Source organism: Schistocerca serialis, chromosome 3 (genome assembly GCF_023864345.2).
Source record: "Schistocerca serialis cubense isolate TAMUIC-IGC-003099 chromosome 3, iqSchSeri2.2, whole genome shotgun sequence".
Taxonomy (NCBI): domain Eukaryota; kingdom Metazoa; phylum Arthropoda; class Insecta; order Orthoptera; family Acrididae; genus Schistocerca; species Schistocerca serialis.
The window spans coordinates 102,002,547-102,022,159 of record NC_064640.1 but is presented as its reverse complement, the minus strand read 5'-3'; the positions used below and the strand labels follow the sequence as shown (position 1 = coordinate 102,022,159).

Sequence of the window (19,613 nt, the reverse complement as noted above, 5' to 3'; positions counted from 1 at the left end):
TTCTTTAGAAGATTCTTTACAGTGACTATATACCATGGAAGATGTCTCCCATTACGAACTGCCCCTCTTGGTACATATCTGTCCAGTGCAAGGTCAACTATTCTTTTAAATTTGAGCCATAGTTCTTCCACATGCTTCTGTCCTGAGCTAAGAGTTTCAGTTTCCTCGCTGAGGTATGACACTGTTGTTTCTCTGTCTAGTTAGCTGAAATATGAATCTTTCTTCTTTTTTTAGTTGCTCTTTGTGTTTTGGTATTTATTATTGCTATAACTGCATTATGGTCACTGATACCAGTTTCAATGTGGACTTCCTCACGGAGGCGATGTCTGTCTGTTGCCACTACACTTAATGTATTTCCATCATGAGTTGGGTTCTGCACTATCTATTCTAGATGGTTTTCGGAGAAGGCATTTAGTAATGTTTCTCAGAATGTCATGTCACATCCACCACTAACAAAACTGTAACTATCCCAATTGATTGTTGGACGATTAAAGTCTCCTCCAATGATTACAGTATCAATAAAGAACTTACTTACAAGCGAACTGAGGTTTTCTATAAAGTTTTTTATTACATCAGGAGGAGAATCTGGTAATAGAAGGACACTATTATAACATTTTGCCACCCTCGCCCAAACAATCTCACATGCAGTTTCAACTTCTATCTGGGACGATTCAAGTTTCTTGTCTAATGCGACAAATACACTACCTCAATTTCCCACTTCCCTGTCCTTTCAATATACACTTAAATTTTCTCCAAAGATCTCACTACTATTAACTTCAGTCTTAACCAGCTTTCTGTGCCTGATGTTATGTGAGCTTCAGTGCTTTTTTGGAGTGCTTTGATCTTTGGCACTTTGCTGCAAATGCTCTGGCAGTTAACCATTAGGATCTTGATACTATCATCTGCAGGAGGTATTTCTTTGGATCTTACACTGACACATCTGTTTTGGAATTGGGCATTCCGTATACTGCTTCACAGTATATTTATTCCTCATGAAGTTTGTTGTAATAATCCCGTGCAGTTCAACAGGAGCAACGAAACACACAACTACAGTAGCAGAAGGAAAAATGACATTTATTACGCCACATTAAGATTGTCTTTGGCAAGAAAAGGAGTGCACAATGCTGCAATGAAAATTTTTGATCATTTAGTCAGCAATATAAAATGTCTGACAGACAGAGAAATAAAATTTGAAAACAAACTGAGAAAGTTTATTCTTGACAACAATAGGAATTAATAATTCAGATCTGTATCTCTTTTTTCTTTCTGTAAATAAAAAAAATAAATAAACACCCTTACAAGTGTTCAGAATGTCACCGTATGTACAAATTAATTTGCGATGTGAATGTAAAGTGACTCGTTCCACATCATTATGACCTACTGTGCCCAGGGAAGTGTGTTAGGTCCCTTGCTCTTATATTTTATATTAATGACCTTGTGGACAATATCAACAGTAACCTCAAACATTTTGCAGATGATGCACTTACCTACCACAAAGTACAGTCTGAATGAAGCAGTACAAATGTTCAATATATTCAATCAGGCCTTGATAAGATTTCAGAGTGGTACAATGCTTGGTGGGTAGCTTTAAATGTTCAAAAATGTAAAATTGTGAGTTCACACAAAATAGTATCCTATGAGTATAATATTATTGAGTTACAGTTGGAGTCTGTAAACGCGTACAAATACTTGGGTATAAAACTCAGTAGGGACATGAAGTTGAATGATCACATAGGCTCAGTCATGGGTAAAGCAGGCAGTAGGCTTCAACTTATTGGTAGAATACTACAGAAATGCACTCAGTCAACAAAGCAGATTGCTTAAAAGTCACTTGTGCAACCTATCCTAGAATACTGATCAAGTACCAAATAGGACTAGCAGAGGATATTGAACATATAAAGAGAAAGGCAGCACGAATAGTAACAGATTTGTTTGGCCCATGGGAGAGTGTCACTGAGATGTTGAAAGAACTGAACTGGTACACTCTTGAAGGTAGACAGAAACTATTCTGAGAAAGTCTACTAACAAAGTTCCAACAACAGGCTTTAAATGAAGACTCTAGGAATATACAACAACTCCCTGCATACCACTCCCAAAGGGGTTGTGAGGATAAGATTAGATTAATTATAGCACATGCAAAGGCATTTAAACAATTATTTATCTTGCACTCCATACATGAATGGAATGGGAAACACCCCTAATAACTGGTGCAGCGGGGTGTACCCTCTGCCACACACTTCACAGTGGTTCGCAGAGTATAGACGTAATGTAGATGAGTACCGTAAAGCCAAGGAAATTCGGGACACAGCATTCCAATTACCATCCCAAAGGCATGCTGGTAATGATACAGCCAAACTGCAAAGTGTCCCACACATTATGCCAATGTGTGGCAAGATACTCATAACACCTTGTCAAGACATCATTATGTCAACTGTCAGTGCATATTTCCATTGCCATACAGCCAAACAAACTGTCAGCCACTGGAAGGTTATTAATAAGGGCCAACCAAGCCACCAGGCAGGTTTGACCAAGCTACTGCAACAACATGACTGCTGCGCTGCCAGAGTCCCCAACATTCATTGCACAGCTGTCATCACCAACATTACTATCTTCATCGTCAGCCCACCATTGTATTCCAAGGTCCAGAGTTCAGAGTACCATATTGCCCCATCTCCACACTGCTTCCCAGCACTGTGAATGATGCCGGCCAGCACCAGCCATGCTGCAGGGACCATGACTGCTAGTTGCTTTCTCAGTACCCAGTGTGACAGCACCACCAAGCAACCACGCTGCCACACAGACCACACTCTGCAGTGTAGTGTCGCTTTACGTGATCAGAGATCGGCACGTGACCAAGCCTGTGGAATGAGGATCTGTGGGTAGCTGCCGTGTGGCGTCCACTGGAGAGTGTGCTCCTGCAAATGCTATAGCTTGTTCAAACTCTAAAGAGCTTTCCTGAACCTCTGTAATCACTTGTGGGTTTCTTGTATATTACTCCCGGATAAGTATCCATTCCCTTTTTCATTTTCTGCATAGAATATGTTAGGAATGAAGGCGAGTATATGTTGGGGAAGTTCAGGCGAGCATGAATAGTAGATATGTGTAGACATAATTTATCAAAAGTAGTGCTGTCATGTAAGTTGTAAATTCTCAAGGGATCTACACCAGTTGATGTGTGGTTTGATGTCCAGAGTGACTGATTTATGTGCAGAGCTTTTCTCTTCCTTTCCGTTTCTGCCACACACTCCTCCTGATTGCATCTGTGAAAGCAGAAAGCACTGACAGAGTAAAAAAAAAAATCATCATCTTACAGTTTGGGTTTTTTTGTCTTCTTATTGTGCTACACTGGCTCAAAACAGCATAGCAAGGTGCTGCGCTAGCACGGATGTGATATGAGTCACTTGGCTGAGATGTCACTGTTATACTATTCCTGGTCTCTCAAAGTTTGGTCCAAAGTACAGCAGAGAATCTACTTCAGATAACCATTAGGATCAGTGAAAGGAATAATGAGAGTCATAGAAGGGAGAACATATCAAGTTCCAAAGAAATATCAAATGGGGAACATGTTACTCAGTGATAGCAGTTGAATTAAGGGGCACAAGTTATAGCTGGTAGTGTGCCTGTAGTTAAATGAACATACCAGTGACATCACAGAGTATATGGAGCATGGTAAATAAACACATCTCTCTGTGACAAGGAGTGAAGTTTCATCACTTAAGTCTGATGATAATGTCTTTCTCCAGACATTATGATCAGAAATGCAACTGAAGTGACTTTATCATGGATTCTTTTTGTAAATAGTTTATGTTCAAGTCCTTCTGACTGAATTCTTGTGCAAATTCTGTATATTTAACTGTGATTTTACATAGGTCAAGCAGGAGTACTATAGCATGGTGATCGCATAATTGTAGGAAACCTCCCAGAACCCCAAAACTCTATCCCTATAAGGAAGTTTAACACATATACTGAATGGACTAGTGAGCGTGTAGATTGCAAGTGTTGTAGTAGCTTCACTGAGAGACTCAGTGGAGCAGCATAAAAAATATTGCATGAAACAGTGAGTGGATTACATAAAAGTGGACCCAAGTGCAAATGGTGTAAACAAAAGCAACCATTGGAGTCAAAGTGTAGCAACATATATCTGCTATTCTACTTTTTGTTCACAGGGCTTGTGCACTGTTTTCAGAACCAGTATCTGAGTATCTGTTCTAGCTTGCCTACATCTGAGCAACACCAAACTAAATTCAGAGACAGAGTTTCTCAAAAGAAGGGAGGTACATTGTGGTGTGTGGTATGGATGGAGCACTGTGATGCTAAGGAAATTGAGGACACAAGTGTTCCAGTTACTGTCCCAAAGGGATGCAGCTGCTGACACAGCTGATCTGCAAAGTGCCACACACGTTATGTCTGAGAGAGGCAAATGCCTTAACAACTTGTCAATGCAGCATTGTGCCAACTGACAGTGCATGCCTTCGGCAGACAAAAAGTCAGTGAACCCTTATTAATACGTTGTGATTCAGCCACTGCACAGGTTTGAGCCAGCTACCATAACCAGATGGACATGCCAGCATATACTGGATGGCCACTGTCACCAACAGCTTAACACTCATACATCAAAGCCCAGATTTTGAGCACTGTGATAGATTAGATTAGATTAGATTTACTTTCATTCCAATTGATCCGTAGTGAGGAGGTCCTCCAGGATGTGGAACATGTCAGAAAAACAACAATACATGACAAATATTTAAACTAAAACAAATAAGCTAATGTACCATTCCACAGGTCCCAAGTGGAATGATCGTCATTCCAGCCTCCACACTTCCGCCCAGCACTGCAGACGACTGCGCAGCCAGTACCAGCTGTGCTGCGGGGGCTATCAGTGCTAGCTGCTGTCTCAGCACTGCCAAGCATCCACGCTAACACTCAGAAAATATGTCACAACGCAGCATCACTTTGCGTGAGCCAGAGATCGACACCTGACCGAGCTCATGGAACAAGGATGCCGTGGATCGAGCCAGGTGGCACCCACTGGATAAGGGAACACCTGCAACTGCTCTAGCTTGTTGAAACAAGAAAGAGTTTTCTTGAATGCCTTCTGTCATCTCCAACAGCTTCCTGTGATCCCTCATCAACCCAATGACTCCACAATGCCCAAGTGGGAGAGCAGAAGGTCATCCTCACAACTGGAAGAGTGGCTTCCCAACCATCCAGAGCAGTCATTGTTTACAAGACTGCTACAGGAAAAAGACAGCACCATCATCTGTGCCAAAACAAATATTTTGGACTCTCAGTTCAAAACACATGGTTTTGGAGTAGCTGAAAGGCTGAATATGTTGTCAGTGAGCTCATAGCTGTGATTAGCCAGACTCCAACCATTGGGGGGGGGGGGGGAGTGATTGAGTGGAGGTATGGGGGTGTAGGGGTTGGGGCTGAGGAGAGAGATGGTTGGGAGATCTTCAATAAATTATATTAAAAAGTAATTGGTCAATTTATTAAAACATAAATTTACAATGTAGCAATAGTTATCAAACTTTTAAAACAACCAAAAATTGACATTTAATTTCATATGAAAAAATAATATGTATTTAAATAAATACATAAATTGTGAAAATACTTCATTTTTAGGACCACCTCCATATCCAAATGATTAGTGTCGCTGCCTTCGGTGCAGAAAGACCTGGAGTAAATTCCCGGTACCTTCTCAGAATTTTTTCAAGGTTGGTAGGCAGGTCTGGAACAGGGTCCACTCAGCCTAGTGAGGCCAAATGAGGGGCTGCTTGAATGAAGCAGCAGCAGCAGCATCATCATCAGGATTGATCTATTGGCAATAATGGCTGGAAAGATTGGCAACATGCTGATCACATATCCCATGATCATAGATTAGATCATTCCTTGTACTGCCTTATAAACAGCAGTTGGCTAGCTGGAACAGGCCTAAGGCTTAATCCCTGAGTGGTGTTTATGTTCTGTTTACTTCATTTTCAGAGATATGCTTTTTATTGACCTCAGCTTGAAATGAGATATAATTGTCTTCAAAAATGTTTGAAACCCTAGTCATGGCTCATGTACACCTGTAAAGGCTGAACACACAAGTAAGTGAAAACACTCCTGGCTGTAGACTGAGTGAAAACATTCATATGACTGAGGTGACCATCAGAGACAAGTTTCAGTCTGTTGTCTCATATTAAATGAAAGCAATCCGACCAAGAGAGTGAGTGAAAAACATTTGTATAGTTGGCAGCAGAGACTAGTTTCATTTGGCCGAAAAAACCAACAGAATGAAAAACAGTCTACTGGCCAATCGATTGTTATAGTCTGTTGGTCGTCCAATCACTACCTCCTGGAGACCCCCAGATGGAGGGATACAAGTTGGAGAGAAAGATACTGTGTAGCTTCACTGCCAGAATACTCCCTATGAAACATAGGCATTACTGAGGCCAGAAAAAGTGTTACCTATTTCTTCTTATCACTGCAAGATCAGCTAGGAAAACAAAGTACTGTTTGGGCTGTAAAAGATCACTTCCATAACGATTAAATTTTGAACATATTATTATATGTAAGGGAATTCAGGGGAGAAAGAAATTCAACCCAACAAAGGTCCAAGGAGGCTATACAAGTCCTCCATCTATGCACCACAAAGGAGAACTAAGTTGACAATTTATGCTACGCTCCACTGTCTCCACTCCAGGGCTCTATCTTCCAATGGAGTAACAGCTGAAGCTTGGGCTCTATCTTACACAGGAGCAACAGTTGAAGCTACTTACAGTTACTGACATCATTGCTAACAGGCGAGAATCTGCTTTTGTCCTCGTGTTATTTACAGATCATGCTTTCTGCAGTAGACTGATAGCTGAGTGGCTAGGTCAAAGGGTTCTGAATTTTGTCACTAGGCGAACTCACAATGGAAGTGTAAGAACTCTCCCCTTTAGAACCACAGAGCTGCAAGCACTCTTTTCAATAACCGTTCTACTAATTACTAACTGGACACAGTCCACTATGGAGGTCTCTGCTATGATCCCTTACATAAAAGGCCAAATAAGTAGATTTCAATAACTTCACAATTATAAAGTATTTATTTGTTTGTTTCAAATAAATGAGTGTTTGTCTAAAATACAAAATTATTATTCAGTTGCCTCTTATTTGTACCAACTCCTTTGGTTACCTTTACGTACTAAGAGATGTACCCATTACAATCTTCTGCCAGTGCTTTGTAACTCGAGAAGAATAAGTTGTGACTCGAGTTTTACATTGGTTACTGTCCCACTGGATTACAATATGTCTTACATAGCATCTAAGCAACCACTGTAATTCTCATTTAGTTCCTCCAACTCGAGCAATGTAAAAAATGTACCTCATTGGGATAATCTTATTTCTTCTGACCCCTCTTTACTTTTATTTCAGAATCATCACATGGAGCAGCTCCATGCAAGATGCCAATTTCTGAACTTATCTCAGTTAGTGTTCTCATGTTTCCTTTTGTACTTGTGCACTATAGCAATGTGATGCCCACACACATATGTATATGTTCACCTAGCACGTCACCTGAATAGATCCTGAAGAGATATTAACCAATAAAGCAAGTGATGATCTGAGGCAATTGTGAATAACATTTTAGAAAGATATAAACAGAATAAAACATGACCAAATTAATGGTAGGACATTCTACATTGTCAAATGGCTTCTTTCAGGTTTAGTGAGAGTTTTGGGGGCATGTCTTATTGAATTTCTTGAGCCTGTAAATATTTTTATAAGGACACCTGAATCTCTGTATCCTCAGGGACTGTGTTTAGTCATCATTGGGGTATTATTATTTTACTACTCAAATACAAGGTCACTTGCAAATAACTCTGCCTTCAGCTAAGTACATAATGTTTTCCTCTCTTCTGGTTTCCCACACAAATTTCAGTATCTTTGTAGGTTTCCATTTATTTGTTATTACTTGTTAGTTAATCATAAGTAGGTGGGTGGCATATATATATTTTCCCATCATTTTATCCCTTCTTGATGTGTCATGAGTGAGCCTCTTCCCATATCTCCCACAGTTTTTTTAATGAAACATTCTTTATTTCATATCTTTCAATACTCTGGCAATTCCTTGGTCCCAATGGTGACAGCTGAAATGAGCTGTTTTGCTAATGTGTTTCACAAGAAATATTAGTCACAACACAACACAACAAAGAGGGATAATATCAGGAGGAAATATTGCACGCTGGATGTTCATAAGTCTATCTAATTATGCTACCATATAAAAATTGTGAAGTAAGTTACAGGCATAATGAAATAAAGTAAGACCCACAGAAAAATGACACACTGTAGATAAAACATATCTGTGTGATTTGCATTAGTCACAGTTACAAGAAACCAATTTATTTTGTAAACACAGAATGAAACAAGTGGTTCAAATTCTACGAATATTATTGTTTTCATTTGACATGCATGTTCCTAAAGAAATTAAGCATCACGCTACAGCAATTCCTGGAGTCATACAGTTCCCACAAAAAGTCTGTAATAAATCATCTATTTTGAGCAAAAGTTCCTGAAAAACATTGGAGTTTTGGACAGCTATAAAATCAATTATGGCTTGACCTATTTCTAGATCAATATACAGACTATTTTCTTTACACACAGTGGTAATGCATCTTGATCTGTTTAGCCTTGAAAAGACACTTTTCCTCTTTAAGGTGTAACACTTCTTGCTGCAACTATTAAAACCGTTTGAAAACTCAATAAATTTTTATGGATAGTTCCTGTGATTGCATATATTATCTCAATAACTGAAGTACATTTTCTGTCTAAGAAGATATCCTGGAAAATTGGCAATAGGTAGCTTGTCTAAATAACTGACAACACTTTAAATTCACATAGTCCCACTAGTTAGATGTATGCTAGTTTCTTGTGATTGTCCTTGCCTACTTTAGTTAACTACTTCCATATAATCAAACTTTAAGGACAAAGCAGCCAATGCTGAACTCTTGACAGCTACTGGCAGTACTTCCAGCACTATGACATACTCCACTTTGCCATCAATCCAAAGAAGCATCAGACAGAACAATATTGCGCCTATCATAGTGAGATAAACAAGTGACACAGAGAATACGTCAGTTGTGGCACCACAATAATGCTCCTGCTCACACCTAAATGCTTGTTTGTGATTTTTTCGCAAAATAATAATAATAATAAAAAAAACCATGCACATTTGAACCATCAGCTGTTTTTATTTTACACCTAAACATCTACCAGTTTTGGTCTTGGACCATCTTCACGTATGAAGGGTTAAAGTGGTTTAAGCCACCATACTGCATTAGTCATTGCTAAAAATGTGTAGTGCATGCCATGACAGTAAACATATGACACAGGACTTTAAACGCAAACATACGAATACTAAATGTATACACTGTATACATTTAGTACCCTTCATCCAAGACCAAAAAGGTAGATGTTTGGGTGTAAAATAAAAACAGCTGCTGGTTCAAATATGCATTTTATACATAAATTTGTCAGTCATGGAAACTGGAATCTAGTTGCTTTGACATCACATCTTCAGCTACACTTTTTTTTTTAACACGATATCATCTGTTATTTTAAAACTATACTCACTTCTCAGAACTGAGGAAAAAAAGTCAAAATCCAATTCAAGCAATGAGTAACTATTATTTTCCAATATTAGTAAATTGTTGCCCTCAGATTTACAACATTCTTCCAAGGCAATGGGAAAATGCGAAATTTCGTAAAAACTGCCAATTTTGCATTATGTCATAAAAAACACACACACACACACACACACACACACACACACACCACAGTTTTCGTATTACTTTTCACTTTGTCATTTACACAAAATTTTCTTGTCCTTAGTAATTGCTCACATTTCAATGCATTAAAATTCATTGTTCCTGGTGTATCTGCAGGTACAACATAAAGCAATGTGGTAAGTTTTTTAGTTTCATTCTTGCGTTTCTACATTCAGACCACAATGAGTCTACAGTGCCATGTCAATTCACTTTCAGTATTCATAAAATAAGTTTCAAACTTGTCTTTCATATTTTTCTGTGAAACTGCATACTTTACTCTTCCTCCTCCATTCCCAATAAAATAAGCACAAGGTCCCAGTTTATGGAATCCTTAGAATCGCTCACTCCATTTAAAGTTATTCAAATTATCCACGATTTAATCAATAATGTTGACTCTTTCCTCCTTCTAGGCCTATAAATAGTTTGAATTTGAATCACTACAGTATTGGCAAGTTTCCACTTTTGTGAAAACACGTTGAGAATTCTCCATTGTAACTACGGAAGCCACATACTGGTGTTGTGGAGAGCACTCATGAACTGCTTCCTGGGAACAGCTCACTAGTCACTCTCAATTGTGAATCTCACCGAGACTGATTCTCAGATGGACAGGTGCTTGTGAGTAGCACTACAGAGTTGCTTTTGCTAGTTCTCTCAAATGAACACATGCTTTAACATTCTTTCTCCAGTGAGCACTGCCAAGTTACATTTTCATTAGGCAGCTAAAGGATCACCTCGAATATCAACTGACTGACTTACATCAACTGGCTCACTAATGTATTAGCTTGTAGAATTAAAATGACCACTCAGTTACAATCTTAAATTATGCACATATAAAATCCAAATGATCTCACTTGAAATTCACGCTGATATTATACAGTACAATACTACATTTTTAGACATATTTTACATAGTATACAAGACAATACCATAAAGAGTGCATTGCCTGCGGTTGTACAGATACACAAACAGCATGCATGCGACACAGTATACTACATAAAATAAGAAAAAAGAACCTCAACACAAACGTCCCTGGTTGTTGCACAGAGAGAGTAATTAACTCAATTTACTTACTGTATTCGTCCCATCAACAAATTCCGGTTGTCTCCCGAAACTAAAATCTTTTTTCCCAGAAAATACTTCAAATATCAGCTTCCCATTGAATACAGCAATTTTGGGCTTGAATTTTTGAAGTTTTTCAAGCAGTATCTGGCTTCCTGAAAATTAAGAATACTGAAAAATGCTGTTTCACAATCACTGAAGCACCAGAAAGAGCTCTATGGAATGGTCACACATACATTTTTCAAATGATTCACCTTACAAATACTCAAAAGGTTTGCAATAAAACATGTATAGTTACCGTGAAAATTTAAGAGAGTAATATGAGTCCCATTTCAAACTTACATACTAACAACTTTTGTCACATTGTTTAGACTCAGAAAGCATGTTACCACAGCCATCAACCTGCTTGATAAAAATGAGAATACTAACAAGGGAACATCCCCATCGCACCCCCCTCAGATTTAGTTATAAGTTGGCACAGTGGATAGGCCTTGAAAAACTGAACACAGATCAATCAAGAAAACAGGAAGAAGTTGTGTGGAACTATGAAAAAATAAGCAAAATATACAAACTGGGTCGTCCATGCGTAAGATAGGCAACATTTAGGGGAATGTGAGGCGAGGAGCGCCATGGTCCCGTGGTTAGCGTGAACAGCTGCGGAAGGAGAGGTCCTTGGTTCAAATCTGCCCTCGACTGAAAATTTTGCTTTCTTTATTTTCGCAAAGTTATGATCTGTCCATTCGTTCACTGACGTCTCTGTTCACTGTAATAAGTTTAGTGTCTGTGTTTTGCGACCGCACTGCAAAACCGTGTGATTAGTTGAGGAAAGGACGTGCCTCTCCAATGCGAACCGAAAACATTTGATCGCAAGGTCATAGGTCAACCGATTCCTCCACAGGAAAACACGTCTGATATTTTGTATACGACACTGGTGACAGCATGTGCGTCACATGACAGGAATATGTTGTCGACCCACCTAACTAGTACACTTGGCGAATGGGTGAAAAGATTCTTCTACCTTGCCCGATTTAGGTTTTCTTGTGGATGTAATAATCACTCCAAAAAAAGTGATGAAAACATAAGAGTTTTTCACATAAACTGAAAATAAAAAGTTAAAATTTTCGGTCGAGGGAAGATTTGAACTGAAGACCTCTCGTTCTGCAGCTGTTCATGCTAACCACGGGACCACGACGCTCCTCGCCTCACAATGCCCTTAATGTTGCCTATCTTACGCATGGACGACCCAGTTTGTATATTTTGCTCATTTTTTCATAGTTCCACACAACTTCTTCCTGTTTTCTCGATCGATCTGTGTTCAGTTTTTCAAGGCTTATCCACTGTGCCAACTTATAACTAAATCTGAGGGGGGTGCGATGGGGATGTTCCCGTGTAAGTAAACATTTGTGGCATTATACACGGGACTCAGTATGGGTACATCTAAAGTTAGTGTAAAAATTTCAACCATCCTTCTTTAACACAGTGGTAAGATCAAATATCACAGTGGATTAGAGCCTAATGTCCCACCAAGGTTGAGGTTATTAAAGACAATATTTATCATCATCATCATCATCATCATCATCATCAGTGAAAAGTGGCTGAACAACAAGTGAAGCAATGTTGGGGTAGCAGCAGTCAGTGTAGCCTCAACATAGGGGGCACAATACATATTGGAGGTTCGTGCGTGAACACAAACCAGTACTGCCATACTGATGTAAACAACAGCTTCCATAAAAATGTTAGCAGGCTGAGATGCTGCTGATTGACAGCTTGGTCTACCTGGCTGCTATGAGCTGAAACAAAGTCGCCACTGGAAAGTCTCAGTTGCTTCAGAACTAGGCAGACTTGGGTTTCACTGTCAATCTTTATATCTCTGAAAGTGCACATATCTGCCCTAAGAAAATTCAGATTCTATGGATGACCCATTGATTCTCACTTCACAGTGTTTGAGAGTATATTGGGTTTAGGTTTTTACACTGTCAGATCACAGACTGTGCAGCCTCTAAATTCAGGACATAATTAAGTGGTACAGATACTGTCTCATTTCAATACTCCCATAGGATGATATCAGTAAACATTACATATGCTATTTTCCAACAACTCATGAAACAGTCATTGCCTGGAAAATCTAATCGTGCTTACTGAACTCTTACAGGAAAATGATCATAGCTGTCACATGTGTAAACATAAAAGTTTTTCAAAGTCAGGGATGAACAAGTCCCTTTGCATCGTATACTAAAGAAAATGATCACACCTGTTTTGTCACCACACAATGACAATGCTAATGTCAAAATGAAACAGAAGCTGCTACTGTCTGCTAATATAACACTTCTTACACCCAGATGTTTCACACTTTGGCCACCAACATGATTATCCCTCCCTCAACTGAATGGTGGTGGTGGTGGTGGTGATTGGGAGGGGAAAGGAAATCCTAATCACAGTGCACTAAGGACTAACTTGTGACACCTCAGACACACAAATTGATTTTACCTCAGGGACACTAACCAGCTATTAATAATGTTGTTGTTATCATCATCATCAGCATCATTTGGATTTGAGGCCTATTGGATCGCAACATGTACAACATGGGGCATTTTCAGTGATTTGTTTTAGCTGTCCTTAGCACTTGTATTACTTTCATTATCTCAAAATGGGCCCTCTTTTGCTCACCACATCAACTGTCCAGTAGCGAATTTTCTGCCTACACCTACTGAAGCCAGGGTGGATCCCTAGTTAAAATACGCCGATCATCATAAAAAGAGCTGCACGAAGGAGGATGCTGCACGAAGGAGGACCCAGCCAATCAACTGTTGACTGGATGTGTATGTTGCACACCATTAGCTACACCAACGATTAAGTTTTCATGGTAGGCCCGGCCATGCACTTGAGGAACACGGTTGGGGCCATGACCTTGGGTCCATTGGTTGATAGAATTCTGGTACCGAGTGCCGCGGGTTTTGGATCTGCAACAGACGGCATGGACCTCGATGACCACTAGAGGTCTCTGCAGCAGTAACACTGTAAACCGTGGCTGCGAGCGCTCCTTGCCCCAAGTCTACCTTGAGGGTGCCACTGTGGAGCACGTGGTCCCAGTGGCCAACAGTGACATACCCTGTCGTGTATTTAGGCAGCTGCCTCTCACTCAGCGGGCAGTCTGGTATTCACGTTGAGTCAGTTGATATCTCGCTTACAGACATCGTGTTTATGTTGCGTGTGCTTGCTTCCTGTTTACGAGTGGACGTTGCTATGATTTTGTGAGGTTACCTCTTGTGACCCTGTTGCTTAATACTTTGTTGTTGATCTCGGTGTCTTGCTTGGTTGTCTGTCGTTGTGCTTGTCCTTCCACTCCTGTTCATCCATCTTGTTTGTTCGCGGCTGATTCCGTTCGGTCCCTCTACGTTTTCAGTAATGGCAACCCCGCGACCATGCCTGTCGTGGTTACAACATTTTGGCAATGAGGTAAATGGTGGTAGTTGTTAGCATGGAGGCTAAGTTGGTCTGTCTTCTGGAACAACAGCAGCAGCTCATGCAGCAGCAGCAGCTCCAGTTAGACATCTTACAAAAGTCAATGCGGATGCTAATGGACAAAGTCGATGCCCCGGATGCATTACCACAACAGCTTCCGAGTCCTTGGGTGTTCGATGCTTTCCCACGTCCGCCATTGTTCCCGCCATTAAATAACGCTAAAGAAGACTGGGAGAAACATACTTACATCGGCTGAAACAACATTTCACGGCTTTTCAAGTCATGGATGACCCCTTGCATCGATCATTGTTTTTGTCTTGGAACTCCCCAGACACATTCTTTCTTCTCCACAAGTTGGCATCCTTGTCCGGTCTGGTGGCTCTCTCTTTCCAGGAGATATGCCTTTTGCTGACAAACTATTCTTCACAGCGCTACCATGTGGTTGCCTCTCAACTGGAGTTCCATCAGTGCCATAAACAGCCCAGTCAATCATATTGTTCCTGGGTCACGGACTTGCAAGGTCCCAGTTGTTGATGCAATTTTACATGCACCAATCAGCAGTGTAAGGCTTCGTATGTGGACTCCCTGATCCGGGATGTGGTGGTTCAGCTGGCTCCCGATCCTGAGGTCCACACTGCGGCGCTGAAACTTGAAAATTCCTCATTGGAAGAGATTCTCTGCACTGCCCACTCATTTGAAAGTGCTCAGGCAGCTGGTGAGCGTCTCAGGGCACAGCCGCAAGTGGCGGCGATTGATGCGTCTCTATGGGTTCCGCCCTCTCGACGTAGACATGGCCCGGCCAACAGAGGCTAGCGCCATTGGGATTCCTCTTTGTCTGACGTCTCTACGGCATCAGAGCCTCTGGTCGCCCCTCGTCGCCGGTCGCGTGGCCCACTTTCATCTTGCCCACAGTGCTTTACCACACACTCTCAAGCTGATTGCCCCCACTGCTGGAAAATATGCACACTGTGTGAGAAAGAGGGCCACATCCGATCTGTTTGTCATAGTCTCTCGACTCGCTCCCATCCTGCCCCTCCTGGGCCTCAAGATACAGTACATGCTCTGCGATCGGTCATCCTTCTGGAGGCGATCGGTCATCCTTCTGGAGGACCCATCGGCACAGAAGCTATTCCTCATGCTCCGCATTTTTACTGAGGATGTCAGTTTTCAGGTCGAAACTGGGGACACAGTCTCCCTGATTAATATTGTGACATACACCCACCTGGGCTTCCCTGTGTTGTCATCTCCCTCTTGGCGTTTGGTTGCCTATGGTGACGGTTCCATTTCCATCATGGGCAGTTCGTCTTCACGTTACCTGGCTCCTTTGTTGTCAACCATCCATCAGCTTTGAATATTTTTGGCCTGGATGCATTTCAACTGTTTGGCAATCCAATTTCTGATGAAGTTAAGGTCATTTCCACGGCTGTTCCTTTTCAATACTTGGATGATCTGTGCTTGCTTTTGCATCACTGTTTGCAATGGATCTCAAGTGTGCTTCACATTTTCAGACGCACATCCCACTGCGGCTGGATACGCAGCCTCGCTTTATCTGCGGCAGACCCGTTCCGGTGGCCTTACGGCCAGCAGTCAAGCAGGAACTTGATCGGCTCCAGGCTGCTGGTGTCCTTGAGCCTGTGACATACGGTGCTTGGGCGACACCACTGGTGGTCGTACGGAAATCCAATGGGGTCCCTTCGGCTGTGTGGGGACTTTGGCACTACTGTCAATGCTCAGTGCTTAGTAGACACTTACCCCACTCCCAGACAGGACGACCTTCTTGCCAAGCTTGCGGGGGGCGAGTACTTTTCAAAGATCGACCTGGCTGGGACATACCCCCAGTTACCCTTGGATGCCGATTCACAGAACATCATGGTTATCAGCACACCTTTCGGATTATGCAAGTTCAAGTGCCTTCCATTTGGTGTCTGTTTGGCACCGGCAATTTTCCAGCTGTTATGGAGCAGCTTACGTGGCCTATCCCGGCCTGCGTGAATTATCTGGATGACATCTTGGTCACCGGGTGTTCCTGCCAGGAACATCTGCACAACCTTAGTGCCTTATTTCACGTTCTGCAATCTGCAGGTTTACGCTGTCGGCTGGACAAGCATTGTTTTTTCAACTGGAAGTGGAATACTTGGGCCACTGGCTTGGCAAAGATGGCATTCACCCTTCGGATCACAATGTCGCGGCCATTGAGGCCCTTACTCATCCCAAGGACTTATCTGAACTCAAGGTGTTTTTGGGCAAGGCTATTTATTACTTAAAGTTCTTACACCAAGCTGCCTCCGTTGCTCAACCCCTCAATCACTTGCATCGTGAGGGGGTGACTTTTGATTGGACTCCTGCCTGTGACCAGGCTTTACTCCATTTAAAGATGATGCTGAAGTCCGCCCCTCGCCTTACTCCCTTCTCTCCGGACCACCCCTTGGTTGTGACAGCTGATGCATCGGCATACAGCATTGGGGCAGTCCTCGAACATCGGAATACCGATGGCTCAAACAGCCCATCGCTTATGCATCCAAAATGTTAAACCCAGCACAAAGGAACTACTCCCAGATTAAAAAGGAGGCCCCGGCGATAGTGTTAGCCATCCAAAAATTTCACACCTGTCACTTTGGGGCAAATTTCACCCTCCTGACGGACCATAAATCCTTAGTTATGTTTTCAGCTCCCACTCTTACCTTCCACAGAGGACGGCTCAATGCCTCCAGCACTGGGCGTTATTTTTACGGAATTACACTTACACCATCTGGTTATAAGACCACTGTCCACCATGCTAACGCGGACGCTTTGTGATGTCTCCTAGCAGGCCCCGATCCTACGTTTGACCAACAGGAGGTCCTCTGCTTTCACACTGATTCCGCCTGCCGGGATGCACTGGACGGTCTGCCTTTTATACATCTACATCTACATTTATACGCCGCAAGCCACCCAACAGTGCGTGGCGGAGGGCACTTTACATGCCACTGTCATTACCTCCCTTTCCTGTTCCAGTAGTATTCCACTTCCAGTTGAAAAAAACAATGCTTGTCCAGCCGACAGCGTAAACCTGCAGATTGCAGAGCGTGAAATAAGGCACTGAGGTTGTGCAGATGTTCGCGGGAAGAACGACTGCCGGAAAGCCTCCGTGCGCGCTCGAAACTCTCTAATTTTACATTCGTGATTTCCTCAGGAGGTATAAGTAGGGGAAAGCAATATATTCAATACCTCATCCAGGAACACACCATCTCGAAACCTGGACAGCAAGCTACACCGCGATGCAGAGCGCCTCTCTTGCAGAGTCTGCCACTTGAGTTTGCTAAACATCTCCGTAACACTATCACGCTTACCAAATAACCTTGTGACTAAACGCACCGCTCTTCTTTGGATCTTCTCTATCTCCTCCGTCAACCCGACCTGGTACGGATCCCACACTGATGAGCAATACTCAAGTATAGGTCAAACAAGTGTTTTGTAAGCCACCTCCTTTGTTGATGGACTACATTTCCTGAGGACTCTCCCAATGAATCTCAACCTGGTACCCACCTTACCAACAATTAATTTTATATGATCATTCCACTTCAAATTGTTCCATATGCATACTCCCAGATATTTTACAGAAGTAACTGCTACCAGTGTTTGTTCCGCTATCATATAATCATACAATAAAGGTCCTTCTTTCTATGTATTCGCAATACATTACATTTGTCTATGTTAAGGGTCAGTTGCCACTCCCTGCACCAAGTGCCTATCCGCTTCAGATCTTTTTGCATTTCGCTGCAATTTTTTAATGCTGCAACTTCTCTGTATACTACAGCATCATTTGCGAAAAGCTGCATGGAACTTCCGACACCATCTACTAGGTCATTTATATATATTGTGAAAAGCAATGTTCCCATGACACTCCCCTGTGGCACGCCAGAGGTTACTTTAATGTCTGTAGACGTCTCTCCATTGAGAACAACATGCTGTGTTCTGTTTGCTAAAAACTCTTCATCCAGCCACACAGCTGTTCTGATATTCCGTAGGCTCTTACTTTGTTTATCAGGCGACAGTGTGGAACTGTATCGAATGCCTTCTGGAAGTCAAGGAAAATGGCATCTACCTGGGAGCCTGTATCTAATATTTTCTGGGTCTCATGAACAAATAAAGCGAGTTGGGTCTCACACGATCGCTGTTTCCAGAATCCATGTTGATTCCTACAGAGTAGATTCTGGGTTTCCAGAAACGACATGATGTGCGAGCAAAAAACATGTTCTAAAATTCTACAACAGATCGATGTCACAGATATAGGTCTACAGTTTTGCGCATCTGCTCGACGACCCTTCTTGAAGACTGGGACTACCTGTGCTCTTTTCCAATCATTTGGAACCTTCCGTTCCTCTAGAGACTTGCGGTACATGGCTGTTAGAAGGGGGCAAGTTCTTTCGCATACTCTGTGTAGAATCGAATTGGTATCCAGTCAGGTCCAGTGAACTTTCCTCTGTTGAGTGATTTCAGTTGCTTTTCTATTCCTTGGACACTTATTTCGATGTCAGCCATTTTTTCGTTTGTGCGAGGATTTAGAGAAGGAACTGTAGTGCGGTCTTCCTCTGTGAAACAGCTTTAGAAAAAGGTGTTTAGTATTTCAGCTTTACGCCTGTCATCCTCTGTTTCAATGCCATCATCATCCCGGAGTGTCTGGATATGCTGTTTCGAGCCACTTACTGATTTAACGTAAGACCAGAACTTCCTAAGATTTTCTGTCAAGTCGGTACATAGAATTTTACTTTTATGGGTGCTCACAATGCCACGGCTACACGCCGAGGCCCTATCTTGTGGCAGGTTTTCCGTTACGTGGTCCACGGTTGGTCCTCCTATATTACTCGTCAGATGCGGACCGACTTCAGCCCCTGACTCTCTGTAGTCAATGATGTCCTCCTATTGGTCACAGAGCTGGATGCCCATTGGGTGGTCATCCCTCCGGATTTTCTTCATCACATGCTCAGTTTGTTACACCACAGGCACCGGGGTATGTCCTGCATGAAAGTTTTGGCTCGCTGGTACTTGTATTGCCCCGGCATCCATGGCAATATTGACCTCCTGGTCCGCAGGTGCACAGTGTGTGCACATCGCCAGGCAAGCCGCCCTCAGTCATTCGCAACCTGGCCTGTGCCTTGCCGGCCCTTGAATCGCATCCATCTTGATTTTGCAGGCCCATTTATTGGGTCCATGTGGTTACTTATTGTTGATGCCTACTCCAAATATGCATATGCAGTCCGCATGGCATCCACCACCACAGAGGACACACTCACGGCCCTGGCCCAGGTTCTTGCCATTGAG

At 42.2% G+C, this 19,613-nt stretch overlaps 1 protein-coding gene across 2 annotated transcripts in view; it reads right to left on the bottom strand.

Moving 5' to 3' along the window:
* LOC126469769 (uncharacterized) overlaps window positions 1-19,613 on the bottom strand; it is a 235,830-nt gene that overhangs the window by 20,872 nt on the left and 195,345 nt on the right. For both annotated transcript variants that reach the window (XM_050096995.1, XM_050096996.1), the window contains exon 6: window positions 10,863-11,005. In XM_050096995.1, the coding sequence (XP_049952952.1) occupies window positions 10,863-11,005 (143 nt within the window). The remainder of the gene's footprint in view (window positions 1-10,862; window positions 11,006-19,613) is intronic.